This window comes from Dromaius novaehollandiae, chromosome W (genome assembly GCF_036370855.1).
Source record: "Dromaius novaehollandiae isolate bDroNov1 chromosome W, bDroNov1.hap1, whole genome shotgun sequence".
NCBI classification, from domain to species: domain Eukaryota; kingdom Metazoa; phylum Chordata; class Aves; order Casuariiformes; family Dromaiidae; genus Dromaius; species Dromaius novaehollandiae.
In genome coordinates, this window is record NC_088130.1 from 48400864 (window position 1) to 48421664 (window position 20801).

The window sequence follows — 20801 nt, forward strand, 5'->3', positions numbered from 1 at the left end:
AGTTCTGTAACTCAGAGGAACAAAGGACTTCGCAGTTACATGCAGTACACAGCCATCTATAAGAAGATTGTACTGTGCATTTTGATATCCCAGAATTTTCACAAAATTAAACTAGGTCTGTCAACATAGAAGAACTGGATAAGAATAACTTTTCCCTTGTTCACCTTCCCTCCAACATTTTTTTTCCCTATTGAGGAATAAAGATAGTAATGAGGGATGGGAAAAATATTTCCTTTGAATCACCAACCATCCTCAAGATTTCTCCATCATTTTTTCCTCAGTCAGCTATCCTCATTACATCCTACAGGGTATTCTCTAAAATCAAACATACTCAATAGGTTTAGGATGGTGTTCTTCATCCTATGAAAAGGACACTTACTCAGCAATGCTAAATACACCCTAAATCTGACTTCTACCAAGGCTGATAGTTTAAATACCTACAGTACACTCACACCCTATCAGCTTCAGGGAAAATTCACATTTGGTAATTTATTCTTTTGAAAGGAAAAAATGTTGTTCAACTCCTTAAGCCTGGGAATCTTAGGCGTATACAGATTTGTGTGTGCATATAATGTTTAACATTAAATTTAATTAAAAACTTAGTGTTTCCTGCTGTAACAGTTCCCCTACTTAAACAGCTGCAGGGGAAAAAAAAATCATCAGTAGCAATTAAGAAGTGTAAGGCAGGGAAATCAAGATGTTACCATTGCATAAAAAAACTCCAAAATCAGCTTCCGCTTCTCAATGTTAGGAGTATGTAACGATGAAGTCAAAAACCTTGCTTCTTCCACTAACAGCAAAGGAAGCAAAAAAACAAACATATTTCCTTATGCAAATCCACCATTTGCCATGCACAGAAAATCACACACTCATAAAACAAGTTTGTAAACTCTAATCAGGAGCCAATTTACATTTATTCCTTCAACCTTACAGTGAGGAAAAAACATTTTCAAGGATTTTTTTTTAAACAAGTTATTTTCAACTTTCAACAGGCTCTTCCATACAAGAAGGAAGGCTAAAGTTTCATTTTTTTGTATTTTTTGAAAGGGAAGTTGGACATAAAAAAAATCTTGTTTCTGCTTATTTAGAAGCCTTGTAAAAATTCTTGTAGCTGTGCAACTATTTCTGTATCCACAGTTTCCATAAGCGCATGAAAACCTTGTTCTCCCAGTAATTCCTGCTGTGCCTTTAGCTTCTCATAGACGAACTGCTGCAATGACACAGTGTGTACAGGGTCCTTCAATGCAAGCTGTGGAAACAAGAAAAAATATATATATATATATATATATACACACACAGTAAAAAATAGTCTGTGACTTACTCATCTCTTCTATAACCTGAGCCAGGGAAACAAAAGATCTTGTTTTCTTTATACTTAGCTGAGAAACAAGAGAAATTCTCACAAAGCAAAGATCAAATTTACCTCCAAGATGAAAAACAGATGGCAGTTTCAAACTATTTGAAACAACAGTTTTCAAATCACAGACCCAAACTGCTATAAAATTTTGCTCTTTTATAAGATAAAGAGATTTCAAAGCTGCTTTGTTAATTCCCCATCAGTCCTATGAAACCCAACAGATGTTACCATGATAAGTACTTTAAAAGTTTTCAGAGAGTATAATCAATTTGGTTTTACTAATAAGGAAACAAAACACTGAAAAAAGCTGAACTGATTTAAATTCATATGACAAACAACAGAAACAGCTGGAAATAAAAATCCATTTTATTTAGAATTTCAGGCCTATTCTCTAACCATTAAACAACACTAGCTAAAATAATTTTTCCTGATGCATAAAGACATAATCAAGTCTGATTAATCACACAGTTTTTGGAGGGAGGGAGAATATCTGTCTTGATAATGAGAGGTGTGGGCAGGCCAGAGGCATTTGTCACGGCATTTGTCTCTCGATCCACCAGGCTGGATGAAGAGGGCACCTGTGTATGCTTGTGGGTCGGTGGGAGGGTGGGTGCACCTGGAGCTTGGAGTATCATAAAGGAGGATGTTGAATAAACAGGAAATTACTGCAGACCTGAGATGTTCTGCTTGTCTTAGTATCAAAACCACACAACACTACTACTTATGCTGGAAGGTCAGAAAACCATGTGATGCTAGACCTCAAAGGCCACTGAAATGAGAGACTTTTCTGAGCTTGTAATACCCTGCTACACTGCTATCTCCAAAAGAATTGAGGCATACTAAAGTTGCACAACTGCTCCGCCTGTATTTCCTCATTCTTATTTCACACATCATCTATGGCATAAGTTTACTGCATTATTAGCAATATTATCTTATCAGCCACTATGTAAACAATAAAGAGAATTATTACTGTAGACAAAAGATACTGAAATCTAACACAATCAACTAACACCCACTTTTTTTTTTTTTTTTTTTTTTTTTTTTAAGATCATAAAATCCCTCGTTGGGTTGAATCAGAGTTAAGAAATAAGGCATTAAATTCTTCTCTGACTAGAAGTCATGGGAAACAATTAGCATCACATAGAGTTTGTATTAAACAGGAACGTAATATAGGAAGTATGCCTTACTAAATAAACTACCTGGACTGACAAATGGGTTTGAACATAGACACATCATCAATAAAAACATAAGCTGTCCAGTGCCTAAGCCAAAGTTTTGATTTTTCTTCAGCAGTAGTAAGCTTAGGTCACTCTCACCAGATCAGCTATGTAATTTTTCAAACATTCATGGAAAAATTGGTAAAATAATAATAATAAAATTCTTCCAAGAAAAATCACATTGCACATTCATGGCACCTTTCCATTCCTTTCTATTCTGGTATAATACAAAAAAGAATTATTTAGATATGGTTTAATATGGAGTGGAAGACATTACAGCTTTAGGGTTTTTTTTTAATAATATTACAGTCAAAACAGGGAGGATTTAGTGATTGAAACAAACAAATATAAAGACTTATTACATTATAAACACTTATGTTTGCCTATTAGTGCTTTAAGATAAAACTAAAAGCAAAGAAAGCTAGAGCAAAAATAAAAGAAACAAAAACATTGTAATTGTCATGAAAGAAAAGTTGAAGTTGTATTTCTTCTGAACAAGTGAAGCGAATAAGCAGACTACTTTTTAGCATCATCTATCAGTGCCGGCAAGTTCTTTCTTCCTTCTTATTATGGTCACCTTTCATGTTGTAAATGTCTTAACCATCCTCTCAGTATTCCTAATATTATCATCTTAGCCTTTGATCCTTCACCATTTTCTACTCCCCAGCTATTTTACATTTCAAAGATAAAATATCATCTTTTTATTACTTATTTCTAACACTGCAGTCTTTTGCAAAGGGATCTAATTGTGATAATAGCATAGCATTCTTTGTATAGTAATTTTTCCTCAGTAAATACAATCCTATCTCTAAATTTTTAACAGGCTTTTCACATTGAAAGACACTAACAAAAATGTAAGCTCTAGCTACTGTAAACAAGATTTGCCAAGGTTACTTTTATCCTCTTGTAATATTGCTTTGGCAGATCTACAGGGTAAAACACACTGTCTTGCCAAGCACAGAAAGAATCAATTTCAGAACAGTCTGCATTTGTTAAAAAAGAATTATAATCTGGGAAACATACCACATTTCTAATTTATTTGTTAGTTTCAGTAATTTTATACCTGTAAACAGTCATACACAAAATTACTGCAGGGAATTCTGTGCAGAAAATCAAGCATTAAAATTGCGCAGACAAGTGTTCTCATTCTTGCGACCCTGATTCAGCAGAATCTAGATAAACGGCATGCACCACAGTCACCTTGGCAGACAGCTCCAAAAAGCCATTCTTTAGCAACCTTTTTATCCCCAAACCAACTAATCTAAATTTTCAGTTAACAACATATGACTTATGTGACCCTACCATAAAACCTTAAAGTACTCAATATTAGTGTGTGCAAAGTCAAAACAAATTGCTTCAAAATATCAGCTTACTTTCTTACTCTACCAAAACAAATTCTACTTAGCAATTCCATACTAGAGTTTATTCCTCCGCTACCTAAAAGAAGAAACAGACTTCAAGTCAAAGCCTGTCCTATAGTTAAAACCAATGCTCTAGTTCACTAATAAGCCTCAACTTTTCAAATCCTAATTTTAACAAGCTGCTAGAATATACTAGGCCTGTAAGCATCCGAATGGTCGTCTTCAAGTTCTGAACAAAAGTACTGTGACGTGTTCATGCTAAAGGATTTGAATCCTTACTTATTTACAAGCCTCACTGGAACTTCAAGTCAGAGCGCTCTCTAGCGCCTCATAATAAAGAGGCGGTATCATGGCAGGTGACTATGCCTTTCCAGAGCTCCTCTGAACAATCCGTGCAATACTACTGAAAAGCAATTAATCCAGAAAAAATAACCAAAATGAGAAATATGAGAAAACTTAATATATCACAGAATTCAAAGTTAATATTTTTATTCCTAATTTAGCTGTTAGCTTTGGATGGTGCAGAAAGTTACTACAAGAACAGGCCACTCTATGCCCTGCAACTTGGGCACATAATTGTTTTGATTTCAGAACCATTCTAATTCCATATTTTCTTTTTCATAGTATTTCAATGAAGCTAGTAATTTTTTTTATGTGGTCTTCCCATTGCAGATGACAGTAACTGAAACACTTTTGATGTACTATTGTGCAACACATGTTCTATCAGCACAAGTGAACAACTAAGAAAAATCAGTTTAGTTTATTATCACAAGCACAAACCCATCCCCAACAGTTCAAAACAGCAATTCTGCAGGCCAGTAGCGAGTTCTGTAGTACAATTAACACTTGCTGGCATGAGCATCATCTAGTATCTCTAAGCCAAATGAGACTTTTGGTCAATGCTACTGTGTTTGAGTTGAAAAGACTTAAAGACTTAATATACTAATCCTTCAAGTTTAAACACCCCAGAAAAAGCTGCCTCAGTGAAAGTCCCCCTGAATGCAACAGAATTCCACTAAAGTATGAAGGTACAGTTCAATGTATGTTTTTTTGAAGTCCTTTGACATTAACAGGTCAGTAATTAGTCCATGAGCTATCTTCATTATCACAAAATTAGAATATTATCTGGTTTAAGAGATGACCTTAAAGACATTTTCAGACTATTGTATTTGATTTTAAGGGAAAAAAACCTCATCTTCAAAATTAAGTCTCCGGCTTGCTAAGTACTGAACATCCGACATCAGTCTGGCATGGAACACGACCACATCAAAATTAACACTGACGACTCAGGCTGTAAACACTGGATCACGGACCACCTTTTTATATATGTGTAAGTATGTTGTATTCCTAACAGTCTGGCCACAATTTTCCATTGAAATACTCCTGAGTTTGAGAAGAGCAAGAAATACATATTTTCAAATTAAAAACTCCAACAGCTTCACAGCCAAAACAGTTGAAGGTAGGAAACAGAAGTTTGGCAAGGAAACACACGGTACAGAAAGGTGCTCTAAGCTGCTTTATATCTTTTGTTAAAGTCGTCCTGACAATGAACATTGGAAAAAAACCCTGTAGAGTGGCTGGTATAATCGGCTTTCTATCAGATCACTAAATCTTATTCTCGGCATGAAGGAACTATCTTTGAACTGGTGGATAGGGTATTTCAGTTTCCTCTACAATTCATGCCTTATTTTTTTCATTATTTGCTATGATCTCTCTCTTTTTCTCTCTCTCTCCGTATACATATATATATATATATATAATCTGTGCTATGAAATGTATATATACATCTTTTTTTCTCTAAATACCTTAAGCTTTCAACCAGTTGTATAAGCACAAAAATAATTTCTTTACTTTTTTCTTTTTAACTTTACTTTCAACATTTGTAAAATATTACATTACATTTAGCCACATAGTTGCAAAATAAGCCTCAGTTTTCAGGGTTATTAAAATACATTGTCCTGATGTTAGGTTTACTCTTTTCCATGCCAATGTCAGGCAAATTGGCTGCCCAACTAAACCCCACAGTTCTGAAGTTCTAGTGAACTTTAATTTTAAGGTTCTACTTTTCATGAGATATACTGCAAATGAGCAGACTGATCATTAGGAATCTCAACAAAAATCTCAGCAACTATAACTCTTGATTAAATATTACTATTAAATGCTATCTCAGGAGGTTTTTGTCTTTTGAGATCTGGAGATGATGGGGCCTGTGAATGATTAATGTCCTAATTAATTACAACATAATACGTTAAGATAGGCTTACAAAGAGAAGCACATTTAATCTGATTTCTTGAAAGCAGAACTAATTCAGTTGTGATGTGCAGCAATAACAGGTGCTTAACTGAGATAATAGCAAATTTTTGCTAAATAGGAATTCCTGTCTGTACTGCAGGGTTAGAAATTGCTGACTGCTTTCAAAATTCCTCACTTCAAATAAAAAATGATGGACTAGGAAAGGCAAACAGCATAATCCTTACAATGAATTTTTTTAGAATGTTTATGAACTAAAATAATGACTACAGCATCTGTTTAATCGGGAATAACAAGCATTCAAAAAGCAAGGGGATACTGCTGTAGCCAATACATGAAATAAGATTATCAATTTTCCTGGTAAACAGTAATTTTAATTTCTTCACTTCTGAAAAGATTACACCTTCAGCCAATCATTTACCTGACTTTCCTTCTTGCAGCATCATGTAAAAACTGCTGTACAGGTGAGACCAGGAGCCTACTATATCCGTTATTCTGTCTCCAACCCTGGGCAGTTAGGAAGCAGCACAGAGTCATTCTTCCCTTTCAAACTTTCTGCAGTCAACACTAAAATCCTCATGGGCCAGAAAGTGCAGCTGGATCATTGAACTTTACAGCCATCAATATATTCATCCTCCTTGAATTGTCTAAATTGATTGAAAAAAGAACTAGATTTATGGGCTTCCAAACAGCCTGCAGTCATAAATTCAACAATTTAATTACATGCTGCATTAAAAAAGTAATTCCTTTTGTTTGCTTTAAACCTGTTGCCTAGTAAAAAGGGACAGAAATTTGTTATAGGACGTTCATTTGTCATTGCCATTCAGTTCATGATTCTACAGTATCAGTCTTTTACTTTCCATACTAAAGAATTTTAGCCTGTTCAGGTAAGGCATATACCTTATACCTATATAGACATACAGCTATGTTCTAGCTATGTTCCCCGCCCCTCTTTTTCCTTAGAGATATCTCATGTAGATTGTGTGCATTTGTGAGTGCATTAAAAACAAACCACCCAAACTCCAGTCTCTGGGATTTCCATTTTAGATAGTTCAATCCCAACGCAAGTGCCAGGCAAACTTCAGCACATCCAAATTCCTAGACATGTCAACAAGCACAAATAAAGTCCACTTGATCTCTGCACTTACAATAAATATAGTATGAGAAGGATGCATCAAGTTTACTACACATACTTTGGTCTCAGAAAACCTTGAAGAAATACGGGAGCCTGGTCTAGTCTCTCCTCATATGGAAATGATTCCTTGCTTCTTAGCAAACCTCTAACTTTTCCAGTTCTTCCATCTCTTTTCTGATATGATGAGTAGAACTGCTTGAAATACTGACTGTGTATACACGATGGATATTTCTAGCATAATACTGCTTTTGTTTTGCTCTCAATTCCTTTCCTTATAATCCCTAACATCTTTGTCCTTTCAACAATTGCTAACATTTTCAGAGAACAATCTGCAATGACTCCAAAATTTTCTCAAGTATAACAGCTAATTCAGATCCCATTACTGTGTGTGTATAGCACGGTTGTTTTCCTCGCAGCACATGCATTACTTTGCATTTATTGACATTTGCCATCTTCTGTTGTTGTATCATAAAGTCACTCAGGATCAAGATCACAATCGAGTTTAGTTTTGACTACCCTGAACAATTTTTTTTTTTTTAATCATTTCTAATCTTCAGCACTTTGTCATTCATCCTGCTTGCCAACTCAATATACTAAACAACAGGGTTACTAGCACTTATGTGCCTCACAAATGTGCTTTAACTTATGTGGGCAGTACCACTGGAACATAAAAAAGAATATACTAGAGCTAAATATGTTGCAGGTGTCATTGTCGAGTTGCATTATCTTGCTGTGGTATGCACCAACTACAGCTGAGCTGGGCATCATACACGCATAGGCCTAGATACAAGCCCGGTCTTTAAGTGAGAGACAGCGTGAGATTATGCATTGTGGAAAACAGAACACAATTTGCTGTCCAGCTGGTGACATGTGAATGTTGTTCTAAGTCATCTTTGTACCTTCTGAAACTAAAGCTGTTTTAGAGAGCTGACATGGCTTAAGGCATAGGGGATGTCCAGATCACTGAAAGTTCCCCAAGCTGTGTGTTAAGATCTACTCACCTTTTCTATACCTCTCAAACATGACTCTTCACACTCTACATAATTCCATGCCAGGACCTGAAGTGTTTATTAGCTGCCCTCTTCTGTTGTGGCAGCAGTGGAGGGCCTTAGTTTACTAATCCAAGTTTTATACTGATGCTTATTACTGTTGCATTTCAGCATCTTTACACAAAATCAATTTTACAAGGCTTCGTGGCACCCCTTATTCAGGCACCATCTTTTCTTCAAATTAGAAGTTTTTCCTTTTGATCAATGTAAATTATTTTTAAATGGTTGGTTTACTTAAAGGGTGTTTAAAAACACAGTGTTGTTGAATGAAACTGGGGTCCCTTTTACATGTTTGAGCGCTTATATCTGACAGAAGAAGGCCTGCAGGGTCTTTTCAATTCTGGATAATTCCAGTCTGAAAAATAACTTTTGAAAAAGAGGCTACTGAATGTAGTTTAGAGAAATCACTCTACTTCCATTGTAATTTGTATACAGCATAAATAGCTCTATACACAACTACTTACAGGAACCTACATTTACACTTGCTCACTTCATTGCCTGTTGAACACCTCCTCCTCTCTTACTCCTCCTCCTCAGTCTGCTTTGTTAACCCCTTGAGTGTAAGGTCTTCAAAGACTGCATGTCCTTGTATGTTTGTACAGTTCGTATTGCTATGACAATAAATAACTGTTTTAAAAGATCACTAGTTATATTTAAGGCTATACTATGAGCGATACTAACTGATACTGCCAGAAGATTTTCTTTCAAGTAAATACATAACAGCACAAGTATCTGTTATGCATTCTGCCTTTAGGCCAACACTATACTCTAAGCAGTTTTCACTTATGAGTAGAGACCCCTTCCAATCTTCTGCTAAGTGACCAGCTCTGTGGAATGAATCACCCCATTTCTAGCCTCAAGTGGTGCAGAAGCTCCAAAGCTATATCCCGGACAATGACCTGCATAATACGTGATGCAGGTTTGTGACCTCATGTCACAACTTACTTTCAATTATCAGTATATTACCTGAGAAACGTAAAATTTAGCACTGAACTCCCTACACGTCTAAATCTCTTTTTTAAAATGGTGGAAAAGCAGTGTGAAATCAAAGCTACTGAAAGATTTCAAAATGATTGTTTTGTTTTTTTGAACCACTGTTCACAGGAAAAAAAAAAATCACACCCAAATGTCTCCAGCTTACCCTGCACAATGTACGTCGGCACGACATAGCTGGTAATAAAGCCAATACTTCTTAGTAAAATCCCTAGAATATTGAAGTTCTGGAACAGTTTTCTAATAACAGCAACAAAAATCTAGCTACTTTACAATTTGATCCTATTGTGCCTATTATCAGGGCCGGACTGATAACACACTTCTGCCACATCATCAGTTTTAAACAGTGGTTTGACTGAAGAGCAGTATACAAGTTTTGGACAACAACTGTCCGTCCCCCCCCAACCCCCCACACAACTGCACTTACCAGAACCAACAGAATTCTGCAGAATTATCAGTTGTTTTAAACCAATTTTTTTTTAGGTGGGTTTCTATCCTCAACATCTTCAGACAATGCTAATGTGAAAATCACACAATTTGCAATACCAAATCATGTATTAATTATTCAGCATGAAAATGGTGACCTAATCACTACAAGCAATAACACAATGGTATGTAGAATGCAAGAACAAGTAATAAATATCTCCTAAACTGAGAAAAAAAAAGTGTTTTGGGAATGTCCTGAGTTAATTCTGTGCTGGAAAGATTTTCAGACCTTAAGAGATTCTCTTCAATTTAAACATGGATATTTTGATACTAAAGAGGGAGCAAAAATGATGGGCACGAAATTATATTTACTGTGATGGCAAGTATCTTGTGATTGTGATGCTTTGGGAAAGGCTGGAAAAATCATTTAAGGAATATACCCTTTATTTTTAACGAATGATATAAGATTACACAATGGAACCGATGATACAAAAGTCTACTAACATCAAAGTTTCTTCATAGATATTAATGGGCTTTGGATTAGATCTGTGATTCATTTTTAGACTAGCTGCACAGATAGAAATTATACCCAAAACAAAATACACAGCAAAAATACTACTTATGCTGTAAAAGTATTGCTTTTAATAAATCACACTATCACATAATATTTAGTCATTTGGCTTATAACTCAATTTATTTTCTTCAGGATCTATAAAGTAAGGACTCATACCTTCCATACTAGGTTAAAAAGCAAAAAAGAAAAACTCCAAGGCTTATACACTTGCATACGGCTTTATCTGAAACATATACCAGCATGGATAATTCAAGTTTAAATGATAGGTATTTTCCTTAGACAAAAATTTTACTTCATTTTTCCCTTCCTTAGTTTCAAATATATAGCTGAACAAGCTTAACTCCCTTTTTAACAATGATACTGGAGTTACTAAAAACATATATGTTAAGGGCACATAAAAGAAGGTCTATATACTATATGCAATGCAAGGTCATGAATCACACCCCATCTATTCATATTTTCTAAATAAATTTCCAAGGAAAATGAAACAACAGTCCCTAGAAACATAGGTTACACTAAATTATCATAAACTTATAATACACTGTTTAGCTATTATTGCCTTTAGTAATCATAAGATGTGGAAAATAATCAAGAGACAAAGCAGCGACAGGAAAAAGGAATAACATAAAATATTTAGATCCTGTGCAAACATCAGGAAGTGATACTTAGCATGGACCATGCCAGTTTGTTTTTTTTCCCTCACATTAGTGGCCTTTAAAGTTGTAGTGCATTATTATTTTCAAAAAGATAATCCCATTTAACTTTTCATTATTATTTTACAAGGCTTAAACTCTGAGCCCTACCATACAAACTGCTGATTCAGCATTTAGAATATTTAAGAGGGGAGACACCTCTTGCAGGCACAAAGCAGGGCAGGGGAACAGACGTTTTCTTAAATCAATTGCAGATTCTTTTTAGGTGGTTCCTGTACCTCCTCCTCTCACCACAGATATCTGTTCCCACCCTCATTTCACCAGCCATATCTGCTACGGCAGTTGTTCTAAATGTCAAATGAACTGCTTGAATGCTGATACTCTCACATAGAGGAAGGAACTTCTAGTACAGGAGGGTGGGATGGTCCCAGGTGCTTTTTTGTTTTTAATCCATTTTTAAAAAATCAAATACTAGTTGTGCCTGTAGGGCATGATTAACAACTGTAGCTATTATTTGACAGCTCTACTACTATTATCAGACTGATCAGTACCATTTTGAACTAAACAGCTGTCTCAATTTCTGCAACATCCAGAACAAATTTTATACCAAGCAATTTCAGCTGGTTCAGAACTAATTAATAGCAGACATTCATATCAACTAGAGTTTGTTTACTTTAACAGCTCTGAGAAATGTTATACAAAGGAATAAGAATATGGTGAATACTTCAGTTAGCTGAAAAAGTGACATGAAAGACACAGGGACCATAGTATAGAAGGCTCAGGTCTGAAATATATCAGGAATAATCTGCTAAGTATGGGAATAAGAAGAGTGAAATTAAGAAAGACATTCTTACAAAACAGGCTTGAAGTGAGAAAAACAAAAGATTTTCATAATGTTTAGGAAAACTAGAAAACAGTAAGAACGGAAATAGATCTGTCTACAATATGAGAGAAATCAGAAATGAAAGTGAAGCTTCAGTGTTCATATACGACAATTTATTCTGTGTAAACCTTCTACGGAGACAAAGGCTGAGAAGATATTCAAGAACAGTAGGGGAAGAAGTCACAAGCAATTCCTTAAAGAAAAAAAGGAAAGCAAGTGATATGGCTCAAGGGCATTTCCCATGTAAATTAAAACCTGCCTAGTCATGCCCTCAATGGCTCTGGCTCATCATCACCGAAGCATAGCCGTTTCTCTTTAATCACAAATGAAAACAATATGGACAATAACTCAGTATTATATGTGACTCCCAAACAGCTCCTTTATTATGACTGTGCTTATCAACATAATACTGGTGCACTGGACCATTTAAGAGGTTGTAATGATACTGGTTGTAAAAAAAGTGCCTTGATTCTCAAGGGATTATCCAAAGCCACTATGAGAATGAAAATTTTAATTCTGCAAGAAATGCTGCAAATTTCATTTAAGCCCACAAGCTGGAAGAAAGTTCAACCAAATATAACAGGGTCTACAGATGATTGTAATCATTCTTTTAAAAGCAATTTAACTGCTGAACTATTTAATGCATTTTTAAGAATCAGGGAAAACAATGTTTACATATATAAATATACAGATATATTTTTTTAATCAGAAGTTTCAAGACACTAGGAATTTCTCTTATGGCATCACCAATAGCACCAGTGTACATGCAAGAATCTAACTCTTTTAAAAAAAACTATTAATTAAAAAAAAGCCTAAAAACAAATGAAAAGCAACCAAAAGCTTAAAAAGTAAGAAATGAAATGAACAACTAAAAATCACTGAAGCTCTCCTCCCCTCCTACAAAGGTCAAAAAGAACTACTAAAGAGGGGTCCACAAGTCTTCCTTTGGATACAGATTGGTCAGTTAAAACAAACATGTATGAGGGGGCTACACAAATCTACTGAATCATGCAATTCCACTTTTTCCCATTATCCAATGACAAAGATTTCAGACTCAACTTTATGCCACAGCATTTGTACACTGAAGTTTTCTATGCAAGTTACCAAAATGTGAGGAACCAGTTTCCCTTAACACTCACAAAAATAGGTTAAATGATGAAACATTCACATTTAGGTAAGGCAAAAATGGCTATAACGCAGGATTCCTAATCCAGATATGTCAATCTAAATCAATGCTCTTTATTAAGAGTTCTTTATATTAGAAAAATGTTTCATGCAAACATATAAATCAACAGATGTTTCAATAAGACACATAATATAATATAGTAAAACAGTGCTTTCAAAAGGAATAGAAGATCTGAAAACTTGGCCTGTCATGACATTTCAGCAAGTTTATGTCCCTAAATTTTTCAAAATAAACCCTGATTATGGTATCTTTAGTATTAAAACATTCAACTTTGGTGAATATATATTTCCTTTGGCAGCATCATAATTGTTGTGAAGTTTCTCATCACAGCATTTTTTTTTTTTTTTTGATTCAAGAGGTGAATTTTCCAAGAATAATTGATGAACCAAATCCAAAGGCAAAGAATTTAGGCTGACAGAAGTGAATTATATAATCAGTTCTAAAATTGAACAACATATCTAAAACTTACCATTTTCTTCCTTTTGTCTTGTTCTGTGGGAGGTTCCTCATCTTCTGTAACTTTGGGCTCTTCAAAATGAGACATCAACATGCAGCTAAGAATGGGAACAAAAATAGGTTAAACACGCACTATCATTAAAAATTATTTTTAAAGCACTTTCAAAGAACAGATATGACACAGTTTGATGCAAGAGAGGCAACCTTTATTACCAGGTCAGTTTTTCTGAGAACAGTGACCCTAAAGGAACCCAGATGCATGTCCTGTGTTGCCTGTAATAACCTCAGTAGCCCTCCACATCTTTTACGACACTCCCAAATACCAAAAAGTAGAACACCATGGGCATGCTGTCTGGTGAGCTACCACATATTCGTGATTAGCCAGATGGCTGCTGCCAAGTTTTGCCTGCTTTTCCTTCAGTGGAAATTTAGAAAATATATAAACTCTTGAAGTTCGGGGTGACGACACTGGTGGACAGAAAAACAGTATGATAATTTATGTCTTGGCTCCTTAGGAAGTAGCATGTGTGTGTATTACATATTTTGTTTATAAACCAGCGCTGCTTTTAACAATAGGCTATTTTTATTACAATTATGATTACAATTTCATAAAAGAAAACACATGAACTTATATTTAGAACACTTTTCATGACATCTAATTTATTGCCAATAGATTTCTAGAATTTCTTCTGTTAAGATACAGTGGGGCCTTTTATAATTTCAGTTGTATTAGACAGTTCTCTACTGAAAAGATTGATGCGTCTGCTTGAAAATTGATTCATATATAGTAAAAGAATAAGGCCTTTCCAGTTAAATTCACTAACTGAACAGGTAGATTCAGTTTGCAGCAACTATGCAGGAACTCACCAAGTTTCTACAAAGACTGTTAACACAGAAAGGTCTTAAAAGTAAAATGAATTTAGATGCTTAAGATGTGCAACTTTTAGATAAGAATCACCATCTGTAAGGCTGGAAAGTGAGCTTATGATTAAAATCCTGCTCATTAGCAACCTTCTCTCTTTTTATGCACCCACCTAATTTGTGATGGCTTACCATATTTAATGTTTCACTAATATTGTTTGAAAGTTCAATTCAGTAACAAGGACATAGTATTCCAGTGTTTCATGCATCAGGATTGTGAATTTTATAAACATCTCAACTGAGTTGCTCTACCGCAGTAAAAAGTGATTTGATTCTCATAAAAGTGAAATGATGAACTAAGAAGCTTCTGCTTACAGGGTGACACCTAACACAATTTCAGGCAAGCAAACATAAATGAAGAAAAATGAACATATACGACACGTAAAGCTCCACATTTTTAGCAGATGTTATAACAAGAACCTAAAAATTGATTTCCGTTTCAATGCTCCAAGTACAACTGCCTAATAAAGCAAACAAAAAGCCACCAAGCTTTACCTATGAGTGGTGCACCCTGCAGTCATGTTTAATTATGCTAAGCTATGATAAAGAACAAATTGTTTGAATAGCAGCTGAAAAACCTCAAGCTTTTCCTCATTCTTTTTTAAATTTAAGATAAGCTTGCTACACTAGAGTACAACCCAGGCTACCAAAAAGGTTTAAGAGATGCTACAAATGACTGAAGATTTTTTATTCTTAATTGAGAATAGGAACTACGCTAGATGGGGAAAACAACTATCTTGGTATACTGACACAGGCAAGTAAACTTGTCCTTAGTGATTACTGTAGGCTGAAATTTTAGTTAAAGCTGCAGAAGAAAACATTGCTCAAGGGTTACTTAAAAAGCTGTGTCCAGCTGAAGAGCTTGCCAGTAACTTTACTTTCATACATTAATATACTCTAATTCAGAGCAAATCATCTCTGAGAAGCAGACTACACAGCAACAATTCAGTAATACTGAAAAAGCAGTTTATTTACATTTGGCAAAACAAAATACTCTTTTTATATTGAATATATTTGAATTGTGCAGTACAGCGGTATCAAGCATCATTAAGACGAAGAACATAATGTGGTTTTTAAAGCATGAGTTTATATTGAAAACACAGCGTTACTTTTCATAAAGTTAAAAATCTGACAACCTTTTAGAATGAATATTGCTGCTGCAAGACAAACTAGCTCTTAATATTGGAAAGAAGTTAGATATTAACTTCCAGAAATGGCACTGTTCTTAGTAGCCATCCCCTACTAGATTTATAGAACTGTTTTCCTGGGTGCCTGGTACTGATGTAAAAAAAAGAAAAAAACCAACTAGTCTGCCATGATATTCAAATAACCTCTACTGATATAAAAATGCAGAAAATATTCAGCCAGTGCAAGTATTTTACAAACATATTTTCTTACAACATCTGCAAAACAATGTCCTCCTGTGCTTCATTCACATCTAAATAAATGACTCCTTAGAAGATGAACATCTGCATTTCTACTTCACAATACTTTTATGCCTTTTTTCACAAATCTGCATCTTGATAACAGTCCACATTTCAAACCAGTGCACACTATTTTTTCAAGCTTTCCTTTTCTTTTTTTAAAATCATCTACTTTTCTACCAGATGTATTTGATAGTTCAGCATTTAAACAGATTTTGACTTCTTGAGAGGATACCTTCACTGTCACTGAAAAACAGTAGTTTTTACTTCTCCAAAAAGAGGTTAAAAATATACAAAAGAAACAATCTCTTCCTGTACCTGATACTGTCTATCTGATCACAGGAAGAGGATACATGTGCTTAATGATTCCGAATGACATTTGTTTTTTTTCAAGTTAAAGTTGTAAAATCAACCCAAGTCACTTTTTTAAACGGAGACCCCATACTCAAAAGAAAAGAGATGCCTTGGCAAAACTCTCAGTGATGACCTTTTGGAGAATCTCCCTCTCCAAGTTCTATTTAATTTTGATTTCCTTCATACAGGACAGATTTTAGTTTTCATGCATATTCATTAGTGTTGTAAACATGAAAATGTTTATGGGTAGAATTTTGCTTTCTCATTCAAGCAGCTGAGGAAGAGTTGGCACACTGGGGAATAGACAAAAGTAGGTATATTGAATTAAATATCTTTTACATTATTTTATCTTCAGAAATAGATTCACTATTTATATCACATTTTTTAAATTAGAAAAAAATCAATGGACATTTCAAAAACAGGAAAAGGGCATTCCTCTTAAAATGAAGAAGTTTGTTTTAAAATAATGATTTTAGTCAAGTAAATGAATTAAATACAATGTTTTTACATTTTAAAATACATTAAAATGTATTTTCTAAATTCTTTCATTGACTACTTTCCAATAATAAAATGAGAATCAAAAAAAATGAGGCACCATTTTAGGCTGTGCAGATCAATTCAAATATCCTTCAGTAAGAATAATTTTCAGAAAAGACATGTTGTAAATAGATATAGTTTAGGTCAAATTCTGGCTTAAAAATATATTTCTGCATGTAGAAAACAGACTATGTGGGTTTAAAAAATTTAAATTAGAAAAATCTGTTCTTCCTAACTAGAATTTCTCAATCTTTCCAAGTAAGTGCAATACAAGCACTCTGCATCTTATCAACATGAAAAAAATGGCACATATCCAAAACTGTATATTAGAAAAACTGGCAATGATTTCTCATTGCATTCATATTTCTCATTACATTCATATTGCTCTGAGAAAGAGTTATCTAAACAAGGGGTTTTGAAAGCCCTGTATGATCACTACTACTCATTCTAGATGCTAAAAATCTGAAAGACATTGAATAATAGAAGTTTAGGTGGAAAGAAATGAGTTACCTTCTACAGTCTTTTATTTAAAGCACCTTTGCAAGCAGATAAGAAATCTTTTAACCTTGTTTTTTTTTGCTCCACGCCCAATCAATAGGTAACAATATGCACAGCAATATGCATATTTTAACTATTGTTTTTGTAATAAGTATGGAAACAGAAATTATGAAAAATACTGGTTTAGATGCCAGTGGTTTTTTTGCCTCTTGAATAACTCAAAATAAGAAGAAAGGTTGACTGAACTTTCATGAAGACATTTGTGAAAGTTATCCAGAAGTAACTCCATAGAGAGACCTTTAATCTCTGCATTTTTATCTTTGCATTTGTATTTGAAAAGGTGGTTCCAGTATCTCATTGCTCTAACTAGAACAGTTTCTTCAAATTTCCAGCTTAAATATATTCATGGTCAGCTTGCACAAGTATTCTTAGGCCAACACTGTCATTTAATTTATTTGTATAGTTCATTTTCTTTCCGCATGTGTATCCACCCCCTCTTCCTCATTTATGGACTGCAGTTATGTACTGCTTCAGCCTCAATTTTCCTACACTTAACATGCGTTTTCTTTTAGTCTCTCCACTAACGTAGTTAGATATTATGGTAATCAGGGGTGCACAATCTATTTTTTTTCTGAATGAGTTCAAGTTTAAATTCATTCTTCTTGAACGTGGACGGCCAGAATAGCACACGCCACTTTACTTTCAGATAATGGTGAAATGTGTAACACAAATGTCAGAATTTTACAGCAGCACATACAGTATCTGTCAACAGAAATGCATCCTTGGTTCTGGTTCGGCTTTCCTATATTTTATAAAGCAAAAAACAATGCCCAGAATTTGGAAAAGTACAATGACCAGTTCTGTGGGACTTCAACCTTAAAATATGAAATGAACTGGGACAAAGTTTTATTTATTTTCTGTGAAGATTCTTTTCAGTAAGTGCTGGCAAAGCAACACATTTAGAAACAGAACGGACTCTCTGGTGTTGTCTATAACAGTAAACAAGCAAGAGTGCCAAGGCACATGCCCAGACTCCAGAATTCAATCATCTATGCTGATAAATAATTAGAAAAATCCCTGTCATGGGTCAACCTGCACTTTCACAAGCAAGTGTGGGGCACAGTTCAGGTTTAGCATGAGCCATAGACCATTCTCAGCAGACCCGTGTGTGCAGCCTGCCTGTTCTGAGGAGAGGAGAGCTTAGTAGCATGCACGCCAGCTGCTCTGCGCCAGCTGGCTTCAGTGCCAGACAACATTCCCATTTAATTAATTAGTACAGATACAGCCTATTCCATTACCAAGTAACTACCTGCAAGCCAGAAAATGCTTGATTTTGAGGACAAAGTTATACCGTTATCAGAATATATTAAGCCCACAGAGACATCCTGCAGAGCGCTATTTTTTTGCCTTACTATAGTTCTAAAACTATGTAATTATTGCAGAGAAAATGCAAAATTTAGATCTTTGTCTTTGAAATTCCTTATTACTCAGTGCTTTCTGATGTCTCCAACTTGTTGATGCAATACCACCCAGAACCTGGGAAGCAGCAGGAGATAAATCAGTGTGGTTCTGGTGGCCATGTACTCTGGGCACTCCTATCCACCGGCCCCACCAGCCATAAAATGACTCTTGCTCCCAGCTCAGGAAACTGCCTGTTGAGGTATGCCCTGTTGCAGATCAGCTTATATCAATCTAAAAATCAGTTTCAGAAGGAAGTGGAAAAACTGAAGGGGAAGAAAGGTTCTTGTGGAATAGGACCCACTCATCGCCATGCCATGGAGTATTGGGTACACTGGGTACACTCAATGAAGCTGAGGCATTTAGGAAGAGATTTTGGTTAAAGCTCAGATGTCATATTCAAAGAAACTCTAAACAGACACCTATAAATACACACATTTGTTGGATCATAACTTAGATATAAAATGTCATGGCAACAAAAAACATAGGCAACCATATGAATCTGTTGAGACATCATTTAGTAGGCAATTTTATGAACAATATAAAATTATTCTCATCGTAATGTGTTTTCTCCCCCTACAGAATTACAATCATTTTTCTTAGGACCAAAAATTTCCTATCTTGCTATAACATCCACTGTTGTGAAAGCAGAACTCTTATGAGTGTATGTCTTGTCTGCCTACAGTATTTCTTCAGTCAAGATGGAAACACTATATATATATATATATAAAAGTACTACTACTATTAATTACATTTTCCACTTACTCTTTGTATGTTCCTGTTTCAGGATCTTCAGTCATAACATCATGCAGCCCTTCCACTGAAATATTGATGATACCACAAAATTTATCTTGGATAACACTGGAAAAGAATAGGAAGGTGAATTAGCTAAACCAGCTAAACAGTAAATTAGCTCAGTAACTGTAGGGCACATTCACCAAATAGTGTTTTCATTACTTATTGCTCAGCTAAGCATGCTATCAGGTAGCTATTCAAAATTTTTCTTTTTTGTAAACTACAGTAATGACTTAAAGTTATCAAAAATACGTAACAAATATTGTCAACTATTAAAAAAACACCACCACCAACAAAACCCCACACACTTGTCTGCCAGGGTCTTCCACAAATAACTTTATAGTGTGTTGAAATCCTGGATGTAATTGCAAGTGGAATAAAAGACAAAAACAAATATTAGTACAGAACTTCCAAACTGATTGTGGAGGGCATGCTCCTGCTAGCAGGGAGGTCAGGGTACTGCCTTCTGTTCCTAACAATCCGACGCATTTTGTTCAATCACTATTCAATGCAAAATTTACAAGCAAACCCTGGAGGAAAGGGCAGAATGCCGAAGAGGTACGTTCCGCTCTTGCTTTCTTTGTCCAGCCTTATGAGTACTTCTTCCCCCTTCTGCACAGTCTGATGACTCCCCATGGAGGGTGAAAAAACATTTTTACCCAGTTCAAAATTCCCTGCCATTGGGGGGTAATGCCACAGAGATGCTATCGTGGGACTTAGGTGGATGGATTCCTAGTCTGTGAACTACGAAACGGTTAAGGAATACTGTACAGGAAAAGACGTTCACCTCAGGGAAGACTGCAAAAGTTTCAGCTATAGGCAAAGAAAAAGCCTAACGGGTGGTGCTAAACTACAACTCTTTTCCTAGGTCACTGCTATTGACTGAAGCACCTTACTAGTCCCTGTTTGGAACGGTAGGCTAAATTTTCCCCAAAATAAGCTGCTGCCTGTTAGGCTGAAGCAGACAGGTTCCATTTGATTTCTGTTTAAAGATCCGGAATACTAAGTTTGCATATTGCATTTTGATAATATAAATACTTTACTTAAAAGTGCATAGTCAAATATTTTTCTCAAAATGCCTTCATTTCCTTTTCATATTTAGGATCAAAACTGAAAAACTGAATAAACTGTAGCAACTTTTACATTAGATACTTATGGTATTTGAAGATATTTTTGCAGACTTACAATAAAATCTTATGTATATCAGAAAAACAGGCGTTATACAGCACTAGATGCTTCGGAAAAAATAAAAATGAAGTTAAAATTCTAAGGCT

At 35.1% G+C, this 20801-nt stretch overlaps 1 protein-coding gene across 5 annotated transcripts in view; it reads right to left on the reverse strand.

Annotated features, from left to right (window-relative positions):
* Window positions 1-895: 895 nt before the first annotated feature.
* The window catches only part of LOC112987041 (importin-11), a 107338-nt gene continuing 87432 nt past the window's right edge, over window positions 896-20801 (reverse strand). For all 5 annotated transcript variants that reach the window (XM_064500842.1, XM_064500843.1, XM_026106698.2 and 2 more), the window contains 3 exons: window positions 19498-19593; window positions 13554-13638; window positions 896-1249 (listed from right to left, as the gene is read on the reverse strand). In XM_064500842.1, the coding sequence (XP_064356912.1) occupies window positions 1085-1249; window positions 13554-13638; window positions 19498-19593 (346 nt within the window). In that variant the 3' untranslated portion in view covers window positions 896-1084. The remainder of the gene's footprint in view (window positions 1250-13553; window positions 13639-19497; window positions 19594-20801) is intronic.